Source organism: Cyphomyrmex costatus, unplaced genomic scaffold, assembly GCF_001594065.2.
Source record: "Cyphomyrmex costatus isolate MS0001 unplaced genomic scaffold, Ccosl1.0 scaffold214, whole genome shotgun sequence".
NCBI lineage: Eukaryota > Metazoa > Arthropoda > Insecta > Hymenoptera > Formicidae > Cyphomyrmex > Cyphomyrmex costatus.
This window is the reverse complement of record NW_017276192.1, coordinates 849021-866695: the sequence shown is the minus strand read 5'-3', so window position 1 is coordinate 866695 and position 17675 is coordinate 849021. Positions and strand designations below refer to the sequence as shown.

General features: G+C 32.8%; 1 protein-coding gene across 1 annotated transcript; it reads right to left on the bottom strand.

Moving 5' to 3' along the window:
* Window positions 1-14019: 14019 nt before the first annotated feature.
* Window positions 14020-15531, bottom strand: LOC108773549 (uncharacterized). The gene is made up of 2 exons (XM_018539388.1): window positions 14968-15531; window positions 14020-14380 (listed from the first exon to the last, which is right to left on the bottom strand). The coding sequence occupies exons 1-2, from the start codon at window positions 15165-15167 to the stop codon at window positions 14020-14022; spliced, it is 561 nt and encodes a 186-aa protein (XP_018394890.1). The 5' UTR covers window positions 15168-15531.
* Window positions 15532-17675: the final 2144 nt, after the last annotated feature.

Sequence of the window (17675 nt, the reverse complement as noted above, 5' to 3'; positions counted from 1 at the left end):
GTTGAAACACAAGCGAACTGAAGATAGGGAGAGAAGGCACCCAGATCAACACTCGCGCGTCATCGGGCCCGACGATCCTCGTTTAACGACGGTTGTTGATCTCCTCGCTGACGGACGGACGGACGTTTCTTTTATCTCGTCGCACCACACACTCCGCGAATTAATACAATTTGGCGCCGCGTTCACGCGCGGCCGCGCGCGCGCACCCGCACGCACGCACGCACGCACGCACGCACGCACACACACACGCCGATATGGAATCACTTGCTTACTTGAACCGACTCGCCCGTCGCGGCCGGTCCGCGGCCGCGTCTGCCATTGCACGGGGACGAGAGCGGCGGCGAATATCCATACCTCTCCTCGATACTTATATATCCGTTAAGCTGACAATCGGGGGTTAGAGCGGGCAATTCTTTCGCAGAATGAGAGCGAGAGCTGCCTCACGGGTTGATCGATGCGCGCACCGCGCCGCTGACAACGCCGTCGTTACGACGGCGAGTGTCCATTCTACGGGAGCGACGAACGCCGAACGTATAGGGGGAGAATAATCCGACTCCGAGTCGCGACGCGGCGGCGGCGGCGTCAACAGTCGCGCGCGCGCCGCTACTCCGGCTGATGATCCATCTCGCGCGATCCACGATCGAAGTGTGCGACACGGTGGGGGAGCAGCAGAGCGATCGATGTTTATCGAAACGAACAACTACCGTTACTCTCCTCTCTCGCGTTGAATCCCGCGGGGGACGCTCATTGCCCGACTCAAGAGTGTCACTCCGTTTTTTCAAGACAGCGATGCACCACGGACGCGATTCGTCATCGGCCGAACCGGTCGTCGCTCTCGCGAACGAAAACAGATAGACGCGACGCGACGGCGGGGAATACGAACGAACGACACACCACTGACGCGAAAGCCGATCCGCGACTGACCGGCGGGGTACGCAAGCGCCCGCATATTTAGCGCGCCGTTCAGCGCCACCTGCGTGACTGGGGAGAACTAAACCCATGCCACGTACAGGGTGACCCATGTCAAATTTTACCAGCTCTTTTCCTTTGGCTGGGAAGACTTCCAAAAACGACGCTCGCGACAACGTCCAAGTGTAATTAAAATAAATCATGACTGATCGAAAAGAGTGTGACTTTTTATTTTTAAAGGGTAAGAATTGTTATCATTTATATGGTATTTTCCATTAGATATAGTGACTTTTTCGTTTTGTAAAGATTAACAGTAACTTCGATGTTATCTTTATCAGGGCTAGATGGGGGACATGTATTTAAAATACTTTTATTTAAAAAACAGTATTTGCAAATAATTATATTTTGTATTTTATATTTCAGTGGAACACACTTGAAAATATTTTGTATTTCATGGAAGTATATCATAGTATTTTATATTTAGTATTTCAGTGTTATAATAACGAAAGGTTAAAAATATTTTGTTTTTCGATCAATCTCAATATTTAAATTACAAAATACAAAAAACTTTTAATTTTTTATTTTGAATACAAAATACACTTGTTTCATAAAAACTGTATTTTAATTTATAAATATTCTAAATAGTAGTTGTCATTTTGATGCCATTTGGACTATTACAGATAACGATAGAAATCTTTTTTGGTCGTATAATCCATTAAGGTTTGACTTTTAAAAAAAAATGGGACATATATCGTTTGGTTATTTTTGAAGATTTAGAAGATCGATGAAAATAAAAAAATCAGGTCACAATAATTGATGGTTTGAAATAGCGGATCTAATATAACGGATCTAAGAAATAAAATTTTATCAAAAGATTGTAATGAAATTATTTATTATGGGTGTATCTAGTTTTAAAAGGAAAACTATTTAAACCGAGTATAAAATTAAATATGAAATGCTATGTAAAAATAAAGAATTGTAAACATTTTACAGTATGTTATCTACTAAATAATATTATAATATTTTATCAATAGAGAATTGGATACTCATTAGCAACAGACATACATATACTTATTGGTAAAAGCTTTAAAAATAATTCTCAACAATATTGCGTAATAAACAGTTTTCTTTAAAACAAGTTCTAATTGAATTGAATAACTTAATACTTATTAAAATTATAATTTTTTTAAGACAATAGTATATATATATATATATCTATATACCATTAGACCTTAAAGGATTCAGATTCATCGACTATCTCGGAATGAATGGAGCTCTGCCGTTGTACTTCGAAAAATAAAAAGTAAACTCTTTTCTTTTAAGTTGAAAGTACTTTTTTCGAAGGTAAATCGAGTTTTCCCAGTCTGCATGTAAATTATTAGACGAAGATAGTCGAAAAGAAGATATTTTACGAGATAAAAAAGAAAATTTACATTGGCTAATGTAGAGTGGACTGACTCCGTATTATAGTTAATGTAAGTTTTCTTTTTTATTGAATTATATATAAAGAATCCATTATTTACTCATTGTATTGATATTTTATGAGATTTTATATTTTATTTCAACACTTTTTCTAACAAAAAAATATATAATGTCTCGTAAAATATACAATATAGATTAACAAAACAAATCTGTTTCTTACACGTTTCGAAAATAGCTCTGGCAATTAAATTCAAACAAGAATCTGCGATAATACGGGATGCCAGGCTTCATATTTTTAGAAGAAGAAATAACAATATTTTATTCAATCTCAATTTGAACGATAATACTTCTTCAACATACTCTTAAGCGCTACCCAGAATCTCCAAGAAAAAATCCCATTTGATGTTATTGCCTAATCTATTATTAAAAAGATAAAGCTCTACGTGTGAAACTTTATTGACATTTTGCGCTCCCTCCGTTTGATGAAAATTTCAATGATGTGATGCTAGGAAGTAGACACAGAGATAACCGCGTTCCACGAATTGAGATGAGTGGGAAAGGAGGATGTCAGATCCGCGAGCTTGCAAATAAATCACTGTTCCATAATCGATAGTCGTCAGACTTATTATCGGGATGATAAGTTGAATGACGAATTTGTCTCACATCGACAATCACTGATGATACACACGTTCATGCGTGCATTCCGTGATGGTGTGCATTCGAAGGCATAATTCGAGAATTCGATTTTACTGCTGTCTTCTTCACTCGGGACATCCTGGACTCGCCGCGAACAGATTTCCCCGTGAGCGCCACGCGGCTCTTCGGTTGCACTCGGTTATCTTCGGCTTCGCTTCCCCTGCGATCGCGGCAACTTCTCGAGGAGAGCGGAATTCAGGATCGTGCTTAGACACGCGCGAATCCCTGCCGAACAGATATGATCCACACAGACTTAAGCCCGTGTCACACTAGAGATCGAGAAATTAAATTGCAAATTAAAGATTAGAATTCAGCCCAATCTCAGAACAAAATGAATTAAAATTATCTCATTGGTTGAATTCTAAATCTTTAAGAGGCAATCCTCAGTCTTTAATACATAATGTAAACTTTAGGTACATAATATTGATATATTATAAATAATATTTATATTTAATATATATATTTCATCTATAAAATTCATTTTAAATTTCTTTTTTAATATCGCATTCTGAATATGTTAGAAAACAAAAGAATTGTATCATTTCAATATGGCAAAATAAGGTTGTAGTAAGAAACGGTCCTTTTTTAAGAAGATTTCCCAGTATTCTTAGCATTCTTTAATTTTTCTTTATTTAACGTTATTACAATGTAGTATAACATTATATTATTATAATAAAAGTGTAAGAGAGAGTAGATCTCGCTTCTCTCTAACAAGTAGTTTAATTAGTTTTCCTAATCGGATATTCTCGCGGGAACTATCCAACTTCGTCAATGGATAGGCCGCTCGTGATCGGAATATACAATAATAATTTAAATTCAGGATTTAAAAATATTAGATTAGATACGCGATAGAAATCAAATAAACAGTGATCATTGTTAAGCAGACTACTATTATTTAGATGCACACGTTGACTTATTTACATTTTGGGCATGCAGTTGATAGATCACAAAATATTTTTAAGAATCCCATAAAATCACCGTTATGCTTCTGATATTAGGTAAACGTCAAACTTATTACACAAATACATAAATTCGAAATCTGAGCACTACAATTATTTTCGAACTTTCGTTGTAAAGCACATTCTACAATTGCGTAGTTGTAAGTGATTGTAAGAATTGACCAATTATAATCAAATACGAGGAGAATTCGACTCCAATTGTTAGTATGATACGTGCATTACATTTTACGTATAGAGTGCAACTGTATTATTCGGTTTCATTGCAATTATACTGATTTATCGAAGTTTCCTGATCACGACGGTCTCCTATTTGGCATGAGCACATAATAGGCAAAGTATTGACCACAATTTTGATTGTATATTATATTATATTGTTTATGTTTATGAAAAATAATTAAGGCTTTTGTTCATTTACCGCCATCTCATATTATGATGTCACAGGAAACATACAATAAAAAATAAAAGTAAAACATACAATAAAGAATCTTGCAAATTATATTTAAATAAAAATATTTTTTTAAACAATATATTTACGGTCGAGAAAATAGATTTATAAAATATATACTAAGAAGTAAAAATTATCTTTCTATTTCACATAAAAATTAAATATCACATTTATTTTTAATTTCTACATATTATTCGTTTGATAGTGTGAACATAGTTTATCGGTTTTGTTACATACAATTCTTTTTGAGATATATATGTATATTTTGTTATTTATTCATTAATAAAAAGAAACAAAAATCCGGATAGACAAAATGCGAAAACATTGCACGTAATAGCATAATAAACCAACAACAGTATTGCAATAATTGTGCTGATAAGATGACTTACCATGATAACAGTTTTGCCAGAATAAAATTTCTAAATGATTTTGTTCAAAATTGAATAAGTCTAAGTGAGGCGTTAATAGTTTTTAATTCACTTTCTTTCGAGAATATATAAATTCGACATCAGCAGTATATTTGAAGAAACAATTTAGAACGCGTTATCTGATTTTTTATTTTTAAATGCTCAAATTAACATTACCGGAAAATTAGATCATATTATATATGCGTATCAATAAATCGTTTGACTTAAAAATGTTTAATTTAGCCTAGATATTATACTAATACTTTATGTTACAATATTTCTACATCACATTTTAACTTTTTAAGACTAATAGTGTACTTTTTATGAGCATAATTATATTTCTAAACTCTATAACTAAAATATTTTTCTTAGTTATTGGAAAAATTCTTTCCAAATTTAATTAGTAAATGTGCCACTAAGATAATCGCCATATCGTTGTTATTTTGCCGAAATTTTGTCGAAATTAATTGAGCAAACTGTTATCAATATTTTAGAAAAGAGTTTCTGCATCTGCTTTTGTATATAATGAACTTGTATAATTACAAATTTCATGTAAGATTTTGTTATATAATTTAATAAACGTTTTATCAGGAAAAGAGATTGCAAAAGCGAACGCTAAATATGCTTTACGTATAAATAACTTTATAAGTTCGTATCCTATGATAATAACGTTTCGACCTTATTATTAAGTCATCTTCAATATTTTAAATTTTTTAATTAAAAAGGTTACATTATCTGATTTCTCATTAAAACTTAATATTAAAATTTAATAATATTAATATCGTTCTCTATATAGTCAATTCGATTCTTTTCAAATGATCCTTTACCATTCTCATCATTTGGAGAGAATCGAATTGCTTAGCGAGTTTTATATGCAAGCAAAATTAATATTATTGAATTATGTTTAATGGAAAATTAAATAATGTAATATTTTCAATTTTAAGATTTTAAACACTAAAGGCGACCTAATGATAACGTCGAAATTTGTTATTACTATAAGATACAAATTTATAAAGTTATTTACGCATAAAACATCTTGCGTTGGCTTCTATATGCTTCTATTTCATTACTGATCTAATTATAAAGCCTTTGTCTACTAACAATAAGTATAGAAAGGAAAGTCTTCGGTATAGTAGTCAGTTCTAGTATGATTGCAAGTGTCATTTTTTATCGAAACATATATTTCCATATTATTGTATTTTATGAGAATTTTATTGTGTACTTTCGTTTTTCATGTTATCATTTTCAAATAGTAAGGTGAACACAAGAGCCTTAAAATCGTGTTATACTCATATGCACGGTTATATATGTTGCACGGTTATGAATGTTGCTACAGATTTTCCAATCAACAGTCGTTCGACACATTAAGGCATGTTCTTTTTAGTTAAACTTCTGGTCTGATTTATTCTTCTATTCTCTTTTTCTTTTCACGTTGTGGAGATAAAGTAAAATCGTGAACTGTGCAAGAAGTGTTCAACTACAAAGAATAAACCTTTCGTCTAGTATATGTTCTTGCCTAATTGCCGCGGGGTTCGCGAGACTCGTAGAGCCAGCTCTGCTTTCAGACCGGCTCTTTCAACATCGGGCGTCTAAGCGGCTCACCGGTGGTGGGCGATGTCCATCGACACACGGTTACGAACCACATGTAGTCTGTGAGTGCGTTTCATTTAACGTTCACAACGCTCGCGAGCATCATTTCATTCTTGTTGTTTGTCAAATATTAAAGAAAAATACATGGACGTAGCCAGAAGGAGACAGAAGTTCTTGTCCATGGTTCTTCTAAAGCTAACAAAAATAATTATTATTAATACAGTATATTTTAAGACCGTGATGTGAATACACAATAAATTAGAAATAAAGACGATAAACGGTAAACCTGGATTTTTAGTGCTTAAATAATTTCACGTGAATTTATATACTACATATCTCCAATAATTCCGCAAACAGTGCGTCGCATTTATTTTACAGTCTTGAAACGCAATGCTAACAAAACTAGAGCAGTAGAGAAATTAATTTTGTAATAGAAAAGAGATTTTAAGAACAAAATAAATAAAGTAACTTATTAAATTAAATATTTAATTTTATAATAACATAACATAATAATATTGTATAAAACAAAACAAATCGAATAGCTTATATCACTCGATCTTCCCCCTCGAATTCAAACAAAATTAAAAAAGTCTCTAATTTCTCTCTCCACTCTCTCATGCAAATAAAATTCTGGTTACACCCATGCCTGGATGAAATAATGCACGCGAGCATTGCAATTTGCGAACGTTAAGTGCAATGCACCTTATGTTGATACATGCATATGCGCGAACGATGACGATGTTTGCTAATAGAAAGCGCCTTGGCGGCGTGTAACTGCTGTCCTACCTCAAGCGAGTTGCACGCAAAACCTGGTAAAGGCTATGGCACACAAAAAACTTAAATAGTAAGACGATTTTAAACTCATGGTATACAGCAATAAAATGTAAGGTAGTAAGACGTAAGCAGTAAATGAATCAGCCATTCATAATATAAGACAATAATGTAAGCGGTAGCACATCCAAAATATTGATTTGCTCGTAACTTATGTTTGATTGCTTACGTTTTTCTGTGTGCCATAAGCCAGAAACACATAAAAAAAATGTAAACAAGTAATAAGGCATAAGCAGTAAATGAATTGGTCAATAGAAAACGTAAGACAATGATCTTACGTTCTCTATTGCGATTAGTCGATTCACTTACTGTTTACGTCTTACTTCCTTTCGTCTTTCTATGTGCCATAGGTTATAACGGGCTTCCTACAAGCTTTCTACACGAGTTATTGTCTAAGATTTGAGTCTTAATCCATACGAAATTGACCAATTATAGTCGATCATTTTTTCTACATTCGACTATGATTGGTCAATCTTTTGCAGCTTAAGATTTAAAGCTTATAGATAATGGATAATGGCTTATTGTAGAAAGCCCATAAGACGTAAGCAAGTATGATCGGTCAATTATAGTAGAAAATGTATGAGAATAATGTAAGCAACAGCAAATCCAAAATATTGATTTGCTTACTCTTACGTTTTTTTTTATCTACCATAGCCTCAGGATTTTTGCGTTTCGCCTCGCATTTTTGAGTCGTGAGCGTCGTACGCTGCCCTAAGTAAATATGCTGGAGTGTTCTGGAATATTGTTGTAGAAGGAGAATTGTCTGTAAAACAAAAGGATAGATATGAAAGACAACGCAAAGTTGAAAAAATTCCAAGAAATTACTCAGAGCCAAGAGCGTATGCGAAATATTTATCTTTCGTGATTTGTCTCGCCCGCGGCGTTGAAAATAAGAGTGAGATAAAAGAACGGGATTGAATGAAACAGAATGTGTTATGAAGTTAAATTTGTTATAAAGCTGGAATTGAAGAGATATTAAATGTACGTACTATTAAATATATAATGCGTGTGTACATTAAATTTATGAATTTCCTGAAATACTGTGCGAGTGATAATGGTTGGAAAATTCCATATATCAATATTGGGGAAATCAACAATTTACAATTAATATCGTTTGTCGCGTATAAACGCATTTGGTAGATTACCTAAAAACCTTTTATTCCGCGGTGGGCGCTATTACATTTTACAAATTTATCAAAGATCTGGGTCATGATGGAATTATCGTATAAAACCGGATTGCGGGATTCATCGACTCTTATCCGCGGAATATTCGATAAAAATTAAGTTGCGGTATAGGAGAGAAATCACGAGTTTTACCTCCCATTTCTGAGGCAAGCGAGTTTCAAGCTTTATTTTGTTGCTGAAAGGGTCGACTTCATAAAATGTCATTCTGTTTCGTTCTCAAGCCGTGGCACGAGGTAGTTCTTGGAAGACCATACCGCCGGGCCGACCAGATAAACATTGTCGATCCCCAAGTATTTTTCCCGAACTTTTTCGACCTCGTACTCTCTCAGGAATATTTTCGAAGTTCGTCCGTTTCCTTTGCAACGCGCGCGTACATCTTTCCTAGAGAGAACACGGAAGTCCTAATAATTAACCTTAACACCTTAAAGTAGTCATACGAAAATACGTATGTCGTTAAACAAAATGATTTCAAGTTGTGACGACTAATTAAGGTTAAAGATATCATTATGACTTTATTTTTCACTTGTAAGTAACTGCGTTTAGCAAAGAAAACTGATCAATTGTTGTTTAATGATTCTTTAATATGATTGGTTCTTGCTTTCAATTCTTTGCTGGATCTAAGTGTAGGAATGGCTGTTTATTCAGTAGAAAAAATAGCTTTGCAACTGTTTGTAAAATTCTTGAATATGATTGGTTTATACATTTAGATCCAGTGAGAAGCTATGGGCAATCCATCACATTAAAGATTTTACATAACAATTTTACAACAGTTACAAAGCTGCTTTTTCTGCTGAACACAGCCATTTGTATCACTAAGTGCTAACTGATTAGTTTTCTCTGCTGAAAGCAATCATTTGAACGTAACTTATAAATGATAGAAACGAAGTCACGATGATGTTCTGTGATACCATTATAATTTCTGTACTCTACTTGAGAAAGGCGTAATATACAGTAGGTATACGACGTTATAATCGGAGTCATAAGGCTCACATCACTTAATGCTAACAGCGTTCTTGGAATTATTTCATTCTCGTTATTTAATGTCAAACAAGGACAAATGATATTCATAAACTGTGAGCGCTAAATGAAAGGCAGTCATAATGATACTATAAGACGTCTCTATCATCATGACTTTATTTATCACTTATAAGTGACAGATGAAATCATGATGACGTTCTTTGATTGATATCATAATGACGTTCAATACACAGTTGGAACATATGTTAAACTTAACACATTTCACATTTTTCAATTGTAATGTCAGTATATTTTTTAGTAAAATTGACATTTACAATTAAAAATAAACTTATATTTTATTTATCTTGGAATTAGTTTTAAAATACGTTATTTTTTATTATTTGTTTACTTACTTATAAATCGAGTCATTCTGGAAATATAAAATATTAATTTGATACAAAATATTCTAATAGCACAAATACATTATGTTAAATTGACACTCGTATATATTAAAAATTCAACATAAAATTTTAACCAGGACTTGAATAGACCTATTTTAACATAAATATAAAATGTTTTTTACTATGTGGTATTATTATGATTCTGGCGACTGTCGTATTTCGACATACATTCCCAGCAGTCCTAGCAGATATATTAGATATAACTACTATACATATAAATACATATGTTTTACATCGATTGTTATACGGCAGTTATGTTTGGTGTTTTCTGGGCTATCAGGACAGAAAATTTATAGTATAATAACATGAACTATACATTTTCAGTACTGGCAATGTATTATATTGGAACACGGTCATTATGTTCGGAGCCATCGTCTCAGCCCAATGATCCACGATGCAAGTATGCAACACCCGTCGAAGGATGTCAGATGTGCTTCAACACACACACACACACACACACACACAACTGCGTTTCTAGCATTGAAAGGTACTTATTTAAGGTACTTGCCGCATTTTTTTCACTTTTTTCGAGACTCTCCCGCTTATATAGAGACCCTCCGCAGCGTGGATGTTCCGTTCGCGTATCGCCCAAGGATGCATGACACCTGTAAAAAAAAACGGCAGAAGTAGCTTCGGCGGTTGTATATTTACAGCGCAATCGAAAGACGGCAGACAGTGGTATCAAGAGATAACGGTGACGCGAATGAAAGGGCGGCTGTGTGACACCCGTGTACCGGAATTCGAGCGAACAATCGTATACGAGCGCCCCAACCCCGCGTACAAGCAACCGGAAACTACCCGGCAACGAAGGTACAACGTGCAATGTGCGCCATTTCGTTCATTTTATGAGCGCGTTCTTTCTTTATTTTTTTGTTTTACACGGTCTGATTAATCTTGTTCTGCGACTAATCGCGTGACACGGCGACGGATCGAGCCGAACGTGACGACGGAAACGAGCTCGAGTTTTCCCTCCACGATAAATCGCACTGACAGCCTTAACCGATTCTTAATGGTGATCCCTGTTCCCATCTTGTCGGCGATCCAATTAAGATATACATGGTGTCTCAGAAACGATACATTTAATCTTGATCACACGTAGAGATACTCAAGTGTACTATGTAAGTGATGTATAAAGAGAGGACACATTGTTTATACAACTTTTTATTGATCCGCTATATTCAGAATAGTGTTTAAGATAAAACGAGATGGAATGAGATACATGCACGGAAAGAATGGTTTTGCTGAGGTATCTAAAAATTTAGCTAAATACAGATCTGAAAAATCTGAATTTGATTAAACTATCAAAATAATTATACATATAGAACGTTCAATCTGATTGTTAATGTCAAAACTTTTGGCAACGTTGCTCATTATGATTGAGTTTTTTGTACGTAATTATTTTGATAGATCAACAAAATTATTTTTTTATAATCTAATTAAATTTTAAGATATTTTAGCAAAATTGCACTTTTTGTGTACATAAATAATTAACAATCACGCTTACCTGAAAGAATGATTTTGTTGAAACATCAAATTCAACTAGATACATGTATTTTTGTATTAAAGTAATTTTGTCGGACTATCAAAGTAATTACAAAAAACTCAAGTAGAACATATAGTGAATAAATTTAACATTTTAATTTGAACGTCCTATGTACATATTATAATTATTTGGATGGTCCAATAAAATTATTATCAAATCTCTCTGTATTTAACTATTTTCAGATATTTCAGCAAATTGTTCTTTCCATATGGATATCTCATTCTATTTCGTGCATAATTTATCTTACTTCATTTTAAGTAGTATTTTAATAATTATCCTGAAAAATATGACGAATCAAACATGGAAAAACGATTTTGTCGAAGCATCTAAGCTAGATACAGATATGAAACTAAGTTTGTCAGACATTCAAAATAATTGTGTAGGAAACTTAATCGCGATACCGGAATAAATTTACATTCTAGCTACTCTAATTTGAGAATCCTACAAAATTATTTTAATAATCTAAAAAATCATTTTCAGGTCTGTATTTATCTTATTTTTAGATATTTCAGAGCGATATCATTTTTCCATAGATATACATATATATGATATCCAATTTCTTACTTGAGTATATTCTAATTGCACATTTTCGGAATTAAAACCTGCAGTTAAGCTTTTTCTTCAGAAAAATTCAGGATAATTATTCATTGCAGCTTATTATTAATATTCATCATACGCCTCAATATATCATTTTTTATTGCAAGTGTGACTCAATTTTACCGCAGTTTGAGAACGATTCGCGATACAACTTTCAGTGGAAGAAAAATTGATCTAGGATTAGCCGGTGAGACTATTGTTAAAATAATAGTTGCGGTACACCCCGTAGATGAAGTAACAAAATTTAATTAATCGAGGTTAACGCCGATTGGTATCGCTGCAACCGGTTCCAACCGCCCATCATATTACTCTGCAAGATAACCGCTGTCGTTAGCATGACCAGATAAATATTGTCGCTGAATATTGTCAGGTAACTCGGGCGTAACCGCGTTTTCGCACTCTATTTTTATCTAATCAATATGTGGTCGTTACTTTCCCTACATGTCGCGCGCATTAATTACAAATAATGGTTTTTCGCACTGTCGCTTGTTCGACCATTTAATAAATAGGCTAAAGCTTGGATTAATAAGGAAATAACATATACGTAGAACCGGTTACGTTGATATAGTTCATCCATCATATAATCACATATTGACATACGCGAAGTAAACATTAGACAGAACGAGATTCGGATTTTAATATATGATATATTAATGACAGATAGATAGTATTTATATAGTGTTCTATACATGAAAAGTATAGTTTTGTTTTAACCTTTAGCTGGCACATTTCTCTAGAATCGCATAGTGGGGCCAGTCTAATATACCCTAACCATAAAATTGTTCGCCGCGAGTAGGCTATTTGATATTTTGACTCGACAAAAATTCAGGATATTCTTGAAATGTTTAGTGAAATTTAATTTTAACAGACGGCACTACAAATCCCATTTTCTAACAATAAGGATTCTTAATTTAGAGTTGAAATACGCTGGAGCGTCTAGTACCCCGCACGGTGTCAGTCAAAGGTTAGATAAAAATTTAGCTATCTCATAGAAAAAAAATAGATTTGATAGTTTAGCCAAACTATAATTTGCTGCGCGAATTCAACATTCATAACTAAGAAGATTTGATGATTCAACGAAAGAAATCATGTCTGTAAGCAATTATCAGTATGCTAATTCAGCTAATTCTTTGTTTCAATGGAAATTGCTAATGTAACAAGTTTTTTTTCATATTATATAGCAAAATACGCCATTTTAGCCAGGATGTTTTGTTAAAATTTTAGATTTATATACACATATATTGGAATTTTATAGAAAGTTATCTTTGATGTCGTATTAATTAATTTTTTGCGCTGCGCTGTTCCAACAAATCTATTTACCTGTAATCACTAATTTTACTCAGCTGATATATCGCTATTTTAAGATTTTAACATAAAAAACTATAGCTGTCCGTATATTATGGCTGTAGATTTACAAAGTTAGTGAAGTTTTAAGTTGTTTTAACAAACCTTTTTTTTCGTGTAGATACACAGATTTAAAAATAATTTTGTTAAACTCTCCCTATAAAGACAATTATATAGGTCGCTCAAGCATATAGGTAATGAGTAATGTTGCGAAAAGTTTCTATATTCTAGCAACCACTTTGAACATCCTACATAATTATTTTGATCTAACAAAATTATTTTTGGACCTGTATCTAGCTAAATATTTTAGTAAAAACTTTTCTTTCTGTGTGTGTATAACGTTCAATAACGAACACATCCTGGATTATGGGTGTGGTCAAAGTCTCACTACAAATGCTTTGTAGCATTCGATTGATTAAACAAAAGAAAGAGTTTTTTTTACAAATTGATCGATCACCGATCAAAAAACGCTTCAAAACATTTGTAGTATTATATTGACCCTATTCTATATATTTTCGTTAAAAAAATCGAATTTGATTTTAAATCTACGAAAAATTCACACGACTGGATCATCTAATCGTATATTATCATTAAAATTTAGATATATCTTTTTTTGCTTAAAGATTGAACGAGATTTGTAAATGTAACCATGTAAATCGACTCTATATTTGGACTAGTATTGAAAATTGCGAGTCACATCCGTGCGGTTGCAATTGCACAAGTTAGAATCGGATTGCGAGTGCGAATCATTGCTACTGTGAGTTTCACAACGCTGGCTGCTCGAATCACATTCGTGCGGTTGCATACAGTCGCATGAGCTACAATGGGACTGTGAGTCTAAATCGTTGCTACTGCGAGTTTCAAAGTTAGCTGTTCGAAATATTTCCCGTCGAAGATCGTCCGTTACGTCCGATCGTTTATCGGCAGACGACAAGTAATCCAAAAGGTCAGCAACAATTTCTCGACGTGGTCTGTTGAAAAATGTACCTACAACCTCGTGAATATCGATGAGCGGCTGCTTCGATAGGACGTGCCTGCGAGAGCGATTTTAATGACGTATCATTAATCTCAAACGATATTCTCGTCACGTATCAAATATTATAATTGGCGTTTCGCGTTTTTTAAATAAAATTGTTATTAGGGAAGAAACACAGATTGAATATAAAAATTCTACACAGTGATACACGCACGAAAAAATAGTTTACTGAAATATCTAAAAGATACAGACCAGAAAATAATTTTGCTGGACCGTTAAAATAATTATACAGCACGCTTAAATTAAATTGCTAAAATATTAAAACGTTTTGCGGCACATCATGCTTGAGCGTTCTATATAATTATTTTGATGGCACAACAAAATTATTTTTAGATCTGTATCTAAATAAAAATTCAGATACTTATATCAACAAAACTAGAACATAAATATATGTATATATATTTCACTGGACTATTAAAACTTGTAAAACGCTTAAAGTTGATAACTTAGCTATAAAAGTTTTAGCATTCTAGCAATAAGTTGAAACGTCTTATATAATTATTCTGATGGTCCAAACAAAATTAATTTAAGATCCGTATGTATTTTTTTCTGATATAATTATTAAGTATTATATAGCGAGTGTACCTCAATAAAATACCGATCAGACCTCTGATTTCTGAATGTGATTTAAAGTAAATTTCGTTTTCCTTTCGAGTCGTCATCTTCATTTTGTTCAAAGCTTGTTTCTGATCTCTCATTAGAGCGCCCACATCGTAATTTTGCATACCGTGCGGCGGATCCGCAGGATGAAAAGCGTTTCGGGCTTTGAAAGGCCGGTTAGACATAATGATCACCGAAATATCTCTTGACAAGGGAGTCTGCTAACGAAGCGTGCTTGTCACGCGTAATATCTCCAGTATGTCAAATTTCAAATTATTACTTCGTATAATATTTTTTGCATTTGTTCATGCGCAAATCGCGCGACACGACGCGACGAGGTCCGTAAAATGCAGAAGTGACTTGACCGACAAAAAATTTGACGCATATAAATTAGCTTTTGTTTTAACGCAAAATAACATACACGAATCTGCACACACGCGATGCTACGACACGGCATAAATATTGATGCAATCTATGACAGCGATATCCAGGCGATGACTCACGTCATGTCCATGTATACTTGCGTAGATTAGCTAACTATAAGCCTTCCTAGTTAACAGCTTTATGTGGAAAACTCAAGATGAATAGGTATGCATACATACGTTAAAAATACATAGAACGATATAATAATAGAGACTCTAATAATAGAGGTAAAAATAAAAATCGATTTAACAAAAATTATATTTTAATGCAGTAATATCTTTATATAAATAATTGCAATTAAAGTTCTAACAACATAATATATCGTTAACGTTATATCTCGCACATATAGAATGAGAGATTATAGTACATTTCTTTCTTTATCCTCGTAGAGGACGTATATAGAAAATACATTATCAGTTCAAACTACGTTTTAATCGCGTTTTTAAATTGTTTACATTTTGTTACGTAAATATTGGTCATGGATATATTTTCGTTTTGATAGATTCCCTGAGTCGAATATCTCTCTACAATTTTACATATGAATTTATTTTCAGATCATGTTCCTGCATTTTAAAATAACAGAGCTTCTCGGTTTCCTCTCAAAAAATATTCGGCTTGCCCTATTTATAAAATATTGCGAGTTAGTATTATAACAAATTGTATTTATATATTTTTTAATTATTAACTAATAAATTGTGTAACAAAGTAGTTGTCATTTTAATCTTTTTATCTCTTCTATATACATATTACACACGCGAAACGACATTTGTTCTTTGTTACATTTTAGAAATATCTGATCAATCCGATAATGTATGGTTGGCTCAACAGAACTATAACGAGTCTCTTTTTCTTTTTTTGTAGTATTGCACGAACTGGAACATTAAATCAATATGCCGTTAATAAGTAGGCCCGTAGGCCATTGCTTATCGATTCCACGCGATGTTATTGCGCTATTGAGAGGATATCGTGATTTGAAATAATTTCTTCTCGTAAGTCGTATTTATTGTTAACTGACTTGTTTGTTCTCTCATATTTGACTAGATATCAGAATTTTTATTTTACGGAAAGAACAATTTTGCTGAAAAACTAAAAATTTAGCTAGATATATAGATCTGAAAATAATTTTATTGGCTAATTAAAATAAATTACATACGCTGAAAAAATGTACTAAATTTTAATAAATCATTTGTTTGAAACGTATATCAACTAAGTGTTTATTAAATATGAAAATATATTTTTTGCACCAAATCATTAATTTGATTTAATTACCATTTTTATTAAACAAATATTTATTTATTGTATAAGTAAAGTTTAGTTGATATATATATATAGATAAATATTTACATTATGTATTAAAACTTTATATATTATTTTTTAGTGTAGAAATCTCAAGCATGGCAAGCAAAAAATTTTTAACAGAAAAATACATATCTATTATACGATACAAGTAATTACTAATTACTACACTTCTTTCAAATATATATTTCAAAAGTTAATGTATCCGTGAATCTATCGCAACTTCATTACAAGTATTAAATTTATTCAAAATATATTATGAATCTTAATAAGTCTAACAATTTAATCAAGATTATTAAATTAAACACCAAATTTAAATAGTTAATTATATAGTTATATAAAGTTGTTTCGCGCGCGTCGATCAATTTTATAACGTTCTTCAAAAGAAAGTAAATTCTTGTTTTGATTTTACATAATAATGAGTTTTTCTAAAATTTATAAGTATTATATTTCAAGATTATTATTATATATATATATCTTATCGAATATAAAAATTTACTTAAAAGTAAGAAAATAAATAAATTGAGTCATTACTTTTCTTAACGATAAAATAATATTCTTCTGCATGCATAGCAACCAGTTTGAGTATCCTACATAATTATTTTAACAGAATTATTTTTAGACTTTTGCCTGTATCTATTAAAATTTTTAGATACTTAAACAAAATCTTTCTTTCCGTGTAATGTCTGCGATATTTACACGAGAACCTTCCTATCTACGTCTAATACTAGGTACAAAAATGACATTCGGTAGAATAGAAAATATAAAGAATATCTCTCGAGCGTTTTGCAGTTATATTTCAACCTGTTAGCACAGAGGAGGCGAGGTTTTCCCGCAAGAGGAGAGAATCACGTTTTTATTGCGTCTTTCCATGGTGCGGAAGATCACCTAGAAAAAGCGCCCGCCGCTGATGTATCTTCCGCGTTGTACACTAACAGGTTAATATTCTACACGTAGTAAAACAAAAAAGATAA

What these genes read in the sequence shown, in the direction of transcription:
- LOC108773549 (XM_018539388.1), bottom strand. Translation starts at nt 15,167, where the DNA reads ATGTCTAACCGGCCTTTCAAAGCCCGAAACGCTTTTCATCCTGCGGAT. An exon ending in CTGATCGGTATTTTATTGAG is followed by an intron (nt 14,381 to 14,967) that starts GTACACTCGCTA and finishes TCGCTCTCGCAG; the next exon opens with GCACGTCCTATCGAAGCAGC.